At 38.4% G+C, this 14,548-nt stretch overlaps 1 protein-coding gene across 8 annotated transcripts in view; it reads right to left on the bottom strand.

Moving 5' to 3' along the window:
• Positions 1 to 4,698: 4,698 nt before the first annotated feature.
• The window catches only part of LOC135553069 (RNA-binding protein Musashi homolog 2-like), a 373,612-nt gene continuing 363,762 nt past the window's right edge, over positions 4,699 to 14,548 (bottom strand). For 4 of the 8 annotated variants that reach the window (XM_064985150.1, XM_064985156.1, XM_064985158.1 and 1 more), the window contains one exon: positions 4,699 to 7,459. In XM_064985150.1, the coding sequence (XP_064841222.1) occupies positions 7,415 to 7,459 (45 nt within the window). In that variant the 3' untranslated portion in view covers positions 4,699 to 7,414. Of the gene's footprint in view, positions 7,460 to 9,938; positions 10,016 to 14,548 lie in introns of all 8 variants that reach the window. The other 4 variants (XM_064985151.1, XM_064985155.1, XM_064985152.1 and 1 more) reach the window with 2 other exon arrangements.

The following is a 14,548-nucleotide window of genomic DNA, read 5'->3' as shown; positions in this document are numbered from 1 at the left end:
ACAATAGGACAAGGCAGTGACAGCCATTCTGAGCTCTAACCACAAACAGACAAATGTGTTTTCCCTGAGAAAAATGACAATAACAAATATGTGAAATGTTTTGATAAATGATAAAGGGGGCCAACAAATCGCAGATAGGTCCCAATGAGGACTTGAGGAGGAATCTATTGATTTGTATTTGTGCCCCCCCTCCCTCTTCATGTTTGTATCCATAACAGCAGTCTCAAGCTCATATATTGAAATAAAACTTGACCAAAAACCATTTGTTAAGTGTCGCCTGACTTACTTCCTTACCTGATAGTGCCTCAAGATTTGTATCAATACACGTAATTCAACTCCACAGTCTATGTAGTCAGGTGTGTACAGTGGCTTGCGAAAGTATTCACCCCCTTGGCATTTTTCCTATTTTGTTGCCTTAAAACCTGGAATTAAAATAGATTTTTGGGGGGTTTCTATCATTTGATTTACACAACATGCCTACCACTTTGAAGATGCAAAATATTTTTTTGTGAACAAACAAGAAATAACACAAAAAAACAGACCATTTGAGCGTGCATAGCTATTCACCCCCCCCAAAGTCAATACTTTGAAGAGCCACCTTTTGCAGCAATTACAGCTGCAAGTCTCTTGGGGTATGTCTCTATAAGCTTGGCACATCTAGCCACTGGGATTTTTGCCCATTCTTCAAGACAAAACATCTCCAGCTCCTTCAGGTTGAAAGGGTTCCTCTGGTGTACAGCAATCTTTAAGTCATACCACAGATTCTCAATTGGATTGAGGTCTGGGCTTTGACTAGGCCATTCCAAGATATTTAAATGTTTTCCCCTTAAACCATTCAAGTGTTGCTTTAGCAATATAATTAGGGTCATTGTCCTGCTGGAAGGTGAATCTCCATCATGGTCTCAAATCTTGGGAAGACTGAAACAGGTTTCCCTCAAGAATTTCTCTGTATTTAGCGCCATCCATGATTCCTTCAATTCCTACCAGTTTCCCAGTCCCTGCTGATGGTATTCTCGGGGTGATGAGGTGTTGGATTTGCACCAGACATAGCGTTTTCCTTGATGTCAAAAAGCAAAATGTTAGTCTAATCTGACCAGAGTACCTTCTTCCATATGTTTGGGGAGTCTCCCACATGCCCTTTGGCGAACACCAAACGTGTTTGCTTCTTTTTTTTCTTTAAGAAATTGCTTTATTTCTGGCCACTCTTCCGTAAAGCACAGCTCTGTGGTGTACGGCTTAAAGTGGTCCTATGGACAGATACTCCAATCTCTGCTGTGGAGCTTTGCAGCTCCTTCAGGGTTATCTTTGATCTCTTTTTTGCCTCTCTGATTAATGCCCTCCTTGCCTGGTCTGTGAGTTTTGGTGGGCAGCCCTCTCTTGGCAGGTTTGTTGTGGTGCCATATTCTTTCCATTTTTAATAATGGATTTAATGGTGCTCTGTGGGATGTTCAAAGTTTAAAAAAAAATTATAACCCAACCCTGATATGGACTTCTCCACAACTTTGACTCTGCCCTGTTTGGAGAGCTCCTTGGTCTTCATGGTGCCACTTGCTTGGTGGTTCCCCTCGCTTAGTGGTGTTGCAGACTCTGGGGTCTTTCGGAACATGTGTGTGTATATACTGAGATCATGTGACACTTAGATTGCACACAGGTGGACTTTATTGAACTAATTATGTGACTTCTGAAGGTAATTGGTTGCACCAGATCTTATTTAGGAGCTTCATAGTAAAGTGGGTGAATACAATGCACGCACCACTTTTCATTTTATTTTTATTTTTTTTAAGTAAGTAATTTTTTTCATTTCACTACACCAATTCGGGACTATTTTGAAATCCAAATAAAAATCTATTTAAATTACAGGTTGCAACGCAACATAATAGGAAAAATGCCAAGGGGGATGAATACTTTTGCAAGGCCCTGTACGTACACTGTTATTATGCACCTTTAATCACTCTATATCGGTTTCAGCCTTCCATCAATTTATGTATCTCCTTTTTCATATCCTCTGAAGAATGTGCTTCTGCTTGATGTTATGTCAATGCTCATTTTGTTTCAGATTTTAACATACAGTATAATCATTATCTGGTAATGGTAAATCATATTTTCTTTGTATGGTGATGATTCAAATGGCATGTGATTATTCCATGAACATCTCTGACTTTTGGGGATGGAAGTGTACCACAGAATAAGAATACACACACTATAGGCCATTATATTCAACTTTGTGCATTTTAATTTTGTTGCATCTTCTGGCATACATTATTTTGCAAATATAACTCAAAAGGTTTAATCCCACACCAATTCAACTTTAAACAATATTCCATTTAAAATAAAAACAATGAGTGAAATGGTTCAAAACAGTTTATTTTATTTTATTTTCCAGACAAACACATCGATTTCTGGACCACAGTAGAGGATGGAAACCTTTTCACAAACATTTTTATTATTATCATTATTTGAAAATACAAATATAAAATTACTTTCCACATCTGAGATGTGAGAGACCCCCATCCACTTCAGTTTATTTTACAACAGGGCTTGAGCAAAGCCATACAAGAAGACCTGAAAGATGCTTTCAGACGTCAGTCCTATCAGTCAGCTCTCGCGGTAAAAAGTCTGTTTAACATTAAAACATGGGCAAGTGTTAGGAATGGGCAAGGCAATCAGAGGTCGAACCCAAGAGGGAGCATGAGAGAAGAAAAGCGTCTGCTAAGGTAAGGTCAAATGTACTGTAGGAAGAATATTCACAAAGACCCACAGGACTTCTAATGACTGTCCCGCTTCCCGAAACCCCCTGTACCCACCCACACTCACTCACTCACTCACTCACTCACTCACTCACTCACTCACTCACTCACTCACTCTCTGCTCTAGCAGTGGCCCATGCCATGGTACTCACTAACCAACAATTTCCCATTTTAAATAATTGTATGTTTTACCCTAAAGTATCAGTTCCAGCTTCTTCATTTCATGTTTTCCAGTCCAGCCATGTTGCATCATTGGTAAACATAATGTTAAGCGTGACACAAACATGATACAAACAGTGTTGCCTACGTAAACATTTCAGACAGCAAGGAGTTAATTTCATCTGAAATGAGGGTTCAGCTTCAACAAATAGACATGCGCAATAATATATCTTTAACTAACATGTATATACATTATGTACCTGTTATTACAGTAGGTATGTGTGCATTGTGTGTCTGTTAATTCAGTGATGGGATAATTGTTTGGCCATTGCCTAGCACTTGCCTCAAGATTCAAGTTTAAATGGTTAGGGTGCTACCCAATATATCATCCAACACCTTCCAGGTCTTTTTATTTCATTTTTTTTCTCTTTTTTATTTTTTTTAAACCAATTGTCCAATGATTAAGTAGTCTAGCAAGATGTGTAACATTCATCAGCTGTAAACTGCTGTCCATGTGGGAAAAAAGTACAGCAACTACAGAGCCATGCTACCTTAAAGTCCAAGCTATGAAATCACTTTTTTTATTTTTTTATTTTAAACAACTAATAGAGATGGTATGAAATATTTTGAATGGATAGCCAGCCAACTTTTACTCTAATCAAATAGTAAATCAGGTATAGTGATATTGGTAGAGGGACAGTTAAAACAGAAATGGCATCTTGCAATGTATAACAGAGCCTTACTTAGTACAAATATCACATGCTCTCAGTGGGTACATACTGCTGCCATAATGTCCCGTTTACCAACAGGTTCCGACATGTGCCACATTTTGGCTCAGTCTTCATGAGAATGATGCATACATCCTATCCTACCTCAACTCTGTGGTTCTGTGATTTGCTTAAAATTAAACATGTCCTTTAGGTATCATTTTAATAAGCCCTTCATATAACAACTCATCAATAGCTTTGCACTGTCTTGTTTTCCTTTAGCAGGAGGGTCTTAAAGATTAAGTTATTGCACAGTGCAAATGTCTATAAAAACAAGCAGGCTATACCATCTTTGAATGAGAAGACTTTAAATAAAGACTAAGCACTTGAATTAATCTACAATGTAAATGTTTCATGATACCCTGGCTTTGATTAAAGTAAAACGCTGCTTCCAATGGTGCAAGAGTACAAAAATAATTCACTAAATTCTCAAATGTTGATAATGAACTCAAACTATAATTATAATTAATTAAGTAGACACCTAAAATTAAATACAACTGTATCCAAAAATAGTAGTGCCAGGGGCCACTGGGATATTGTTTAATAGTACAAACATCAAAACGAGTTTAAAATAATGATCTATAATAGCCATTATTATCATTAGTCCGTAATAACTTTCTAAAAAATATATGATTTCTCCATTAATGTAATAAAATCCATTATACTCAATCATAATTATAGCTTGTGTCCCTCTTGTGAAATAATACCAGAACTGGTTTGTATATCTAGCATTAGCTTTTAAGGTAGTATGGCACACCCCTTTTTAAACATTCAAGTGTGGGGATCAATGCCTTGTTTACGATTCGGTCTTACAGAAATTTCTGATTTAAATGTCCTCAATGATTGCTTTGGTTAGTTGAACCATGTGAGAACAGTAAAACTGAAAATAGACAAATGGTATTGAAATGAATGTCAGCTTTTAAATATATATATATATATATATATATATATATATATATATATATATATATATATATATATATATATATATATATATATATATATATATATATATATATATATATATATATATATATAACTATATAACTATGGTAATTAAGAAGAGAAAGCTCTATCCTTACTGGTCCTGCATCTCCTAATAGCTACATCTACATCTTAACTACATAACAACTACCACTAATACTAGGAGAGAGTGAGACAGAGAAGGACTGGGAGACAAAGAGGAAGATAGAGAGATCAACAAATAAGTGTATAGCCACTACACTGGCATCAAAGACGGCACTCTGTTACAAGGTCATTTGCAGTTTTCTTTTTTTCCACACATTACTGAAATACATTGATGATCAACATAAGATTATTGTATAAGGTGACAGGGAATGGAGAAAGAACCGGATGGATGTACAGTACATTCTAATATTGTTAGTATAATAATTATTATTAATATAATCATTAACAACCACAAAAATATTGATACAAATCCTTCTGAATAAAAATGTAAATCATTCAAGGGAACATCCTTTTTTCTCTTTTTTGAATTTGTAACATACATGTTTATTTTAATTTGATTATTACTTAAACAAGTCCCCATTTTATTTGACAAGAATCCAGGATTCTACTTCAGAGGAACCATTTCTCAATCTCAACAAACCAGTCCCTACAAGAAATGAACATTTCTCAATCTCAACAAACCAGTCCCTACAAGAAATGAACATTTCTCAATCTCAACAAACCAGTCCCTACAGGAAATGAACATTTCTCAATCTCAACAAACCAGTCCCTACAGGAAATGAACATTTCTCAATCTCAACAAACCAGTCCCTACAAGAAATGAACATTTCTCAATCTCAACAAACCAGTCCCTACAAGAAATGAACATTTCTCAATCTCAACAAACCAGTCCCTACAAGAAATGAACATTTCTCAATCGCAACAAACCAGTCCCTACAGGAAATGAACATTTCTCAATCTCAACAAACCAGTCCCTACAGGAAATGAACGTGGTGACTACAGTTACTTGGCAAGGCCGAAATGCTCCAATCTATGGATTATACATGGATTGTATTTATTTTTTGTTAAATAAATGCCCTTTGGGCAAAATAACTTTTTCCAATTGCAAGAGTCAAGATGACTAATCTCTAATGGGAATAAAAAATTATTCTTAAAAAACATTCCTTCATATATCATCTGATCAAGACCATTTTAAATATCCAACACTTAAAATGTGCAAATAGAATATGGTCACTTTCCTTTGTCACAGTGCAACAACTTTTCTCATAATCCATTCAGAATTTCAACCGGTTTAAATTTAAAATAAATTAATTTGTCATCTCATCTAAGATAAAACTCACAGGACTGAGGTAATGATAGATGGTTTGCCTTCCTAATCAGTTCAAGAAAACATCACAATAAATGTATGTAAAATATATCTGACTTGAAATATTTCCTGTCACATTGAAAGCAGGTGCTCTGTTCAAAATGGATAAACAGCATTAATAAGGAAAACAAAAACTGAAGATAATCATAACAAAATGAAACACGTGCAGCTTGGTATGAAATGTATCTGGACACTAGTATTCAACATCTGGTATTTTCAAACTAATACAAAGTAAAAGTGTGCTTTGGATTTGTATCATGTTCTTTTTTTATATAGTACTTCAGTCACAGATACAGTAGCCTTTCACTTGCGAGAGTCTAGAAGAAGATGAGCCGGTGTCCTCTTTGAGAGACATTGTGTAGCAATGTCCAGTGTTAACCTTGAGTCATCTTTTAGAAGCTGTGCACTTTTGAGCTCACTATGTAGAAGACAGAACAGTATGCTGGTATGACATTAGCACAGTAAGAAAGACAGCAGTATTTACAGAGCAAGCCAACAGTGTTCTTGTAGGATCGAGTGGGTTATCATGGCATTTTGTGCTACAAATGGATTATGATACGACTTAAGAGCATTAATAAATGTCCTCGTCTTTGACAGTTGCGCTCTTGCACATTACAGCCTTTTATGATGAACCATCACAAAAATATGGTTCTCTCTGAAACGATTATATGCAGTGACTTGAATAATATTTACAGTTATATTTTTCTTAAAATCTGAATTCACAAAGTATTAAAAGGAAAGGTTATTTTTTCCTGACAACAAAAACATTTGTAAAAAAGGACTGTGAAAATATTGTAGTCCTCTTATTGCCCAAAATAGGTAATTAACAACATTAAAATAAAGAAAAAAAGCTACTAAGATATATTAGTTACTCTTAAAATCGAATTAACACCGCCTTTCTTCAGGCCTCATCAGTTCATGTCAGTTTTCTTGTATGTGCAAACTGACACCTGCATTTTTCCATCAGCAAGAATAAAAGCAAACAACCATAGCAACATAGCAATCTGAAAAATAAAAATAAAGAAATAAGCCAGTTTACATAAATAGTTACTAATTTCAGAGAGGATCAAAAATATTGGAGTAAATTAAAATTAGAATTAATCTTCCCTTATTAATTTGAAGACTACACTGAAAATAATGAACATAAACTAAACAGATTTAAAACAAGGAACATTTAAAGGACAAAAAAACACCTACATCCTACACAAAGGTACTAGGTTACAGTTGGATATTAAGGATGTGAACGCCAGGTTTGGATTATAGTACAGCAGATTGTAGTTTATTTTTCTGAGATGATTTTGACATTTTCTTCAGTTCTTCTTCACGTGGTGCCACCTCCACTCTCCTCCTGTGGGTTGATGCTGTAGTGCTTGGCGTTGGATGGCATCACCTGTTCACATAGCCAGTTAAAAACTCCGCCCGGTCTTCCCCGGGCCTCCTGAAATACTCTGCTGGAATGGGAAACAGCGACATTCAAACCAATAGTTAAAACCAAAAGCTCCCCCTTGTCTGTAACACTGATACAGTATGTCATGTCTGATAGCCTTTCCTTCAACTGACAATATTTTCTTCTGTGCCATTACATCTATTCTTTTTACATTGTCACTTGATTCTGAAACATTTGATTGATGGTAGAACCAATTTTAGAGGTTCGAATTGGTTGAAGAAGCAGATGGTCCAAACTGGATCAACTCAAACCCAGCCTCTGCAGGGGAGAGAGCAGAACGAGTGCTATATCCCATGGGAACATTTTCACTGGCAGAAAGATGGATGGCACTAGCCTGGAATACAAACTCAATTATTCTGTTTCACTATTGCTTCACTTCAAGAAAGGATTCCAGGCTAGGATGGTCACGGCAGTGAGACCAGCCCAGACACAACATAGAGTACAATAGTATCCCTGCTACCACACGACACAGAGATTTATGGAAGAGGGGCAGCAGGCATGGATAGGACATCACTCCCATGTTAGTCTACAGTACATACAGCATGCACAGAGACAAGCAGTACCACCCAGCTACCAGTTAGACGAGAGGTTCGTTTTTTTAAAGCGGGTTTACAGAAAACTGCACTTTACTCTGTTGCCTTCTCTGATGGCTTCCACTGTGCTGTCTGGCCCTGTGTTTTTATACTGAACAAAAATATAAACGCAACATGCAACAATTTCAAAGATTTTCCTGAGTTACAGTTCATATAAGGACATCAATCAATTGAAATAATTTCATTACGCCCTAATCTATGGATTTCACATGACAGGTCCATTGGTGGGCCTGGGAGGGCATAACTCCACCCACTGGGGAACCAGGCCCAGCCAATCAGAATGAGTTTTTCCCGACAACAGGGCTTCATTACATACATAAATACTCCTCTGCACAACTTTACATGTTGTATTTATATTTTTGCTCAGTGTTTATACACGAGCAGTGAATTTCAACAACAAATGCTAATTGTTGTACAAAATGTACATCTCCCAGACCCATGGTGATCTATTTCAGACAGAAATACATATGGTGAAAAGTTGAGAAACAGATGACTACATCTGCGTCGTCATTCCATTTCACAGCAACACACGATAGGACACAAGGTGCTACACTAAATCACCGGTGACACCATGCAGCCACTCCCACCATGCAGTCACTCCCACCATGCAGTCACTCCCACCATGCAGCCACTCCCACCATGCAGTCACTCCCACCATGCAGTCACTCCCACCAGTCTGACACATCTGTCCAACAGAGGGTTTTAGGAATAAGACTCCAGAGGAGAGCTGGACTGGGGTGTCTCTGTCTGGGTTGATCAAACTCCACACAAAGCTGACTGTTTAGAATGAAACTTGAAGTGGTGTACTGGACTGTTGCTGCTGAGTAGCTGCAGTGACTAACACTGCCCTAAGGCAAAGATTCTCACTGTAGAGACATACACACACTCTCAGAATACAAACACGCAAGCACACTCACACTCTACTCGCCACTCTCATACTGTACTCAAACTGCTCACAAATGCACTTTATACACACACACGTTCGCTGATGTGGCTTCTAAATGGCTTATAAACAGTCAGAGAGTTATGTTTGGAGGTTTGTTTTCATAAAGTTGCTCAATAAACTGTGGCGGTGAGGGTAGAGATGTGGTCTCCAGAGGAGGAAATGACCCAAAGGTGAACAACTGCACAGATCCAGCTCCGCCTCACTCTCAACTCACGCTCCAGACCAGTGTCCATATACAGTAGCACGTCAAATAGTATATATAATAACATGCCATTCAGCAGACACTTCTATCCAAAGTGACTTACAGTCATGCGTACATTTTACTTATGGGTGGCCTCGAGAATCGAACCCACAACCCCGGCAGTGCAAGTGCAATTGAGCCATACAGGACCACAAGAACCCGGAGTCTGTTCCCTGAATAGCCAAGGCCAACCCACCGCACAATATATGACTTGGTTATGACTCTTGGTTGATTGCTGAATTCCAGTGGAAAGCTAGCTACATTAAATCGGTAACACAAGAGAAGGCAACAGTGAGGAAAGCAACAGCAGAGTTTGCATATACCCAGAACACCTTTCCTTTACAGAATACTATCATACTTTATTTTAACAGAATGCATGCTTAGTCTTCTAGAAACAGGGTAACAAAGTGACAATGATGGGGGAAATAGTGTCGTGGCGTTGCAAGTTAGAAATGTGCATTTCACCAACTCGGTGGTTTCACAATGGAAAATGACAAACATTAACTTTTTAAAGGGTTTCAATATACAAATCCAAATACACAAAATAAGAATGCAGACATGTAAGCAACGTGTAGAAACCCTGTAGAAAGTGTTTTCTTGTTTTTTGAGGGGGAGGATCTAAATCAGACAGAAAGGGAAAGAAAATATAAAAGGAAAAAGGAAGGAAAAAGACTAAAACATTATAGAAATGACATAATAATACCTCAAATGAGATGGCAACCAACCACCTGTTAGGTTTCAATGGTATCCATTTGTAAAAGCGGTTGCAATCAACGGCCCCTAAAAGTGTACAGTTAGTACCTGTGTCAGTATGCATTTCAGGGAAAAAGGCTAAAAAGAAACCTATTACTGGTGAGTATATTTTATTCATAGGATGTGCTGCCAGCATGAATGGAAATGTATCTCGTTCATTTCCTCAAGTCAAGTTCGTTTTAGCCATCGGAACAGCATTTAGGTCCCAATTTGGTTCTTTAATTTTGAATATGGAAAATAGCCACAGAGGTGGGTCTCAGGTAGTCGCATTGTAGTGCTGCCAACCTGTCTGTGTCCTAGAGCAGAGCTCTCTTTATAGGCAGCATAAATGAAATCAAACTATTTCTAAAGAGTCATGGACATGGAAACCAAAGAGGACGGTACCGATGGGGTACATACTAAGAATGTATTTTTACTTGATAAGAAGCAGTGATTAAAACCAATTGAATTCTGCAGCGATGGACAGCAGCAGTAATTGGAATCACACTTACTGAATTCACCAACAATAAGGATCCATTATAGCTATTTACTGCATTCACCACCAATAAGGATCCATTATAGAGATTTGGATAACTTGCTCGACAATAAGGGGCCAATGCTGGCTAAAGCAGGAGACTAATGTTGTTAACTTCAGATGTCTAAGTGTACTGTGTATGTATTGTGTGAACAAGGTTTTGTTAAGAAAGCATGGATCAGTAGAACTCTAATGTAATCACATTCATGCAACCACAGAAAATATGAATCACCAGCAGAATCACAACACATGCAAAAATAATGTCAACAATTACAGTGGGGAGAACAAGTATTTGATACACTGGCCGATTTTGCAGGTTTTCCTACTTACAAAGCATGTAGAGGTCTGTAATCCAGAAAATCACATTGTATGATTTTTGAGTAATTCAAAATTCCAGAAAGTCACATTGTATGATTTTTAAGTAATTCATTTGCATTGCATGACATAAGTATTTGATCAGAAAAGCAGAACTTAATATTTGGTACCGAAACCTTTGTTTGGAATTACAATTGTTCTTGGGGTTGTATTCATCCTTCTTCTTCATCCAAAGTTTGACCAAAAAGCTCTATTTTTGTCTCAACAGACCACATTACCTTCTCCCATTCCTCCTCTGGATCATCCAGATGGTCATTGGCAAACTTCAGACGGGCCTGGACATGCGCTGGCTTGAGTAGGGGGACCTTGCGTGCGCTGCAGGATTTTAATCCATGACGGCGTAGTGTGTTACTAATGGTTTTCTTTGAGACTGTGGTCCCAGCTCACTTCAGGTCATTGACCAGGTCCCACCGTGTAGTTCTGGTTCCCGTTTTAAACAAGATATTTTGTCACGAAAAGATGCTCGACTATGCATATAATTGACAGCTTTGGAAGGAAACACTCTGACGTTTCCAAAACTGCAAAGATATTGTCTGTGAGTGCCACAGAACTAATGCTACAGGTGAAACCAAGATGAAATTTCATACAGAAAGTGCCCGAGATTTTGAATGCGCTGTGTTCCAATGTCTCCTTATATGGCTGTGAATGCGCCAGGAATGAGCCTACACTTTCCGTCGTTTCCCCAAGGTGTCTGCAGCAGTGTGACGTATTTGTAGGCATATCATTGAAAGATTGACCATAAGAGACTACATTTACCAGGTGTCCGCTTGGTGTCCTCCGTCAAAATTATTGCGCAATCTCCAGCTGTGTGCATTTTTCCATTTGGTTCAGAGGAGAAAGTCAACTGCCACGAATGATTTATCATCGAATAGATATGTGAAAAACACCTTGAGGATTGATTCTAAACAACGTTTGCCATGTTTCTGTCGATATTATGGAGTTAATTTGGAAAAAAGTTTGCCGTTGTAATCAATGAATTTTCGGTTTTCTTAGCCAAACGTGATGAACAAAATGATTTCTCCTACACAAATAATCTTTTGGGAAAAACGGAACATTTGCTATCTAACTGAGAGTCTCCTCATTGAAAACATCCGAAGTTCTTCAAAGGTAAATTATTTTATTTGAATGCTTTTCTTGTTTTTGTGACAATGTTGCCTGCTGAATGCTAGGCTTAATGCTATGCTAGCTATCAATACTCTTACACAAATGCTTGTGTAGCGATGGTTGAAAAGCATATTTTGAAAATCTGAGATGACAGTGTTGTTAACAAAAGGCTAAGCTTGTGAGCAAAATATATTTATTTATTTTCATTTGCGATTTTCATGAATAGTTAACGTTGCGTTATGCTAATGAGCTTGAGGCTATGATTACGCTCCCGGATACGGGATTGCTCGACGCGAGAGGTTAAAGAAAAACAAACAGGTCTGTGAGAGCCGGAATTCTTACTGGTTGGTAAGTGATCAAATACTCATGTCATGCAATAAAATGCAAATTAATTACTTAAAAATCATGCAATGTGATTTTCTGGATTTTTGTTTTAGATTCTGTCTCTCACAGTTCAAGTGTACATATGATAAAAATTACAGACCTCTACATGCTTTGTAAGTAGGAAAGCCTGCAAAATCGGCAGTGTTTCAAATACTTGTTCTCCCCACTTTATATTAAGGATGGAAAGAATGGAAACGGAAGTACTCCTCCAAAGCGAATGTGTCACCCAACCCTTTACCCATTACCCATTACCCAACACATTACCCAACCCATTACCCAACACATTACCCAACACATTACCCATTACCCATCCCTTTACCCAACTCATTACCCATTACCCAACACATTACCCATTACCCAACCCATTACCCATTACCCAACCCTTTGCCCATTACCCAACACATTACCCATTACCCAACCCATTACACATTACCCAACCCATTACCCATTACCCAACCCTTTACCCATTACCCAACACATTACCCATTACCCAACCCATTACCAATTACCCAACCCTTTACCCAACACATTACCCATTACCCAACCCATTACCCATTACACAACCCTTTACCCATTACCCAACACATTACCCATTACCCAACCCATTACCCAACACATTACCCATTACCCAACCCATTACCCAACCCTTTACCCATTACCCAACCCATTACCCAACCCATTACCCATTACCCAACATATTACCCAACCCATTACACAACACATTACCCAACCCATTACCCATTACCCAACACATTACCCATTACCCACCCCATTACCCAACCCATTACCCATTACCCAACACATTACCCATTACACATTACCCAACCCATTACCCAACCCATTACCCACCCCATTACCCAACCCATTACCAATTACCCATTACCCATTATCCATTACCCAACACATTATCCATTACCCAACACATTATCCATTACCCAACCCATTGCCCATTACCCAGCCCATTACCCATTACCCATTACCCAACCCATTACCCACCACATCACCCATTACCCACCACATTACCCATTACCCAACACATTACCCATTACCCAACCCATTACCCAACCCATTACCCAACACATTACCCATTACCCGACACATTACCCAACCCTTTACCCATTACCCAACCCATTATCCAACCCATTACCCAACCAATTACCCAACCCATTACCCCATTACCCAACCCATTACCCATTACCCAACCAATTACCCAACCCATTACCCAACCCAACCCATTACCCAACCCAACCCAACGTGTCACCCAACCCAACCCATTACCCAACCCAACCCATTATGTAGCTGAAACTGTGAACTTCAACAGCCAATGTCCAAAAAATAAAATATGTGCCGCTACATAAGACAATCATAAGAACTGAGCTTGAAGAGAAAAATATCAGCTATTTCATTCTATGTAGGTTGGGATAGCCATATATAGCAACAGCATGAAATATTTCTGACTAGGGATTTTGAGTGCCAACGGTGCCTGTCATTTCTGAAATATAGACAAGATCTTCAACCTACATTTCCCTTATTGAGGGTGAAACTTTCTCTCAAAGTCAAGTGGAAGGTGCCATTCCATTCCGATTCTAAACGATGGTTCAGCAGGTAGCTAATCCAATGAAAGCCCTCTCTGTTTGCAGAGTGGTGCTTTATGTGCCGACATGGTTCCTTTAAAATTTCTCTAACATGCTAGGAATGCACCGGAAGACAAGGTGTTCAGTGGGCCAAACATACAAAAAGTCTTCTTCAGTTTTCAGCACACCTTGATGTTGCATTTTGGACAGGAGTTCAAATAGGGAGAACTGTATTAATTATCGGTGTGGCAGAGTACCAGGCTTTTAGTTACTCATCCATTTTAGTTGGAGCAGATTTTTCTCCGTGCTTTTTCCTAAGCTGGCTAAAATCCATCAATACCCTCATCAAAGGTTCCAGACTGAAGCATCCAACAGGGATAATGAATGTCAGTGTCTTCAAAGGACATGGAGAAAATATTCTTACGATAGTGGTTTAACGCACAAGGGGTTATTATTGTTATATTGATTTACATAATGCACCTTGAATGAGGACCCTTTCAAAGGCTAGCCCTGGAATTTGTCTGGTGTGAGTCTACTCAAATCAGGAGTCACCACCACTGAAAAGGTGAAACAAAATAACTAATTGCAGGATTTCTTGACCTTCTGGCT

Source organism: Oncorhynchus masou, chromosome 13 (assembly GCF_036934945.1).
Source record: "Oncorhynchus masou masou isolate Uvic2021 chromosome 13, UVic_Omas_1.1, whole genome shotgun sequence".
NCBI lineage: Eukaryota > Metazoa > Chordata > Actinopteri > Salmoniformes > Salmonidae > Oncorhynchus > Oncorhynchus masou.
This window is presented reverse-complemented; position numbering and strand designations above follow the sequence as displayed.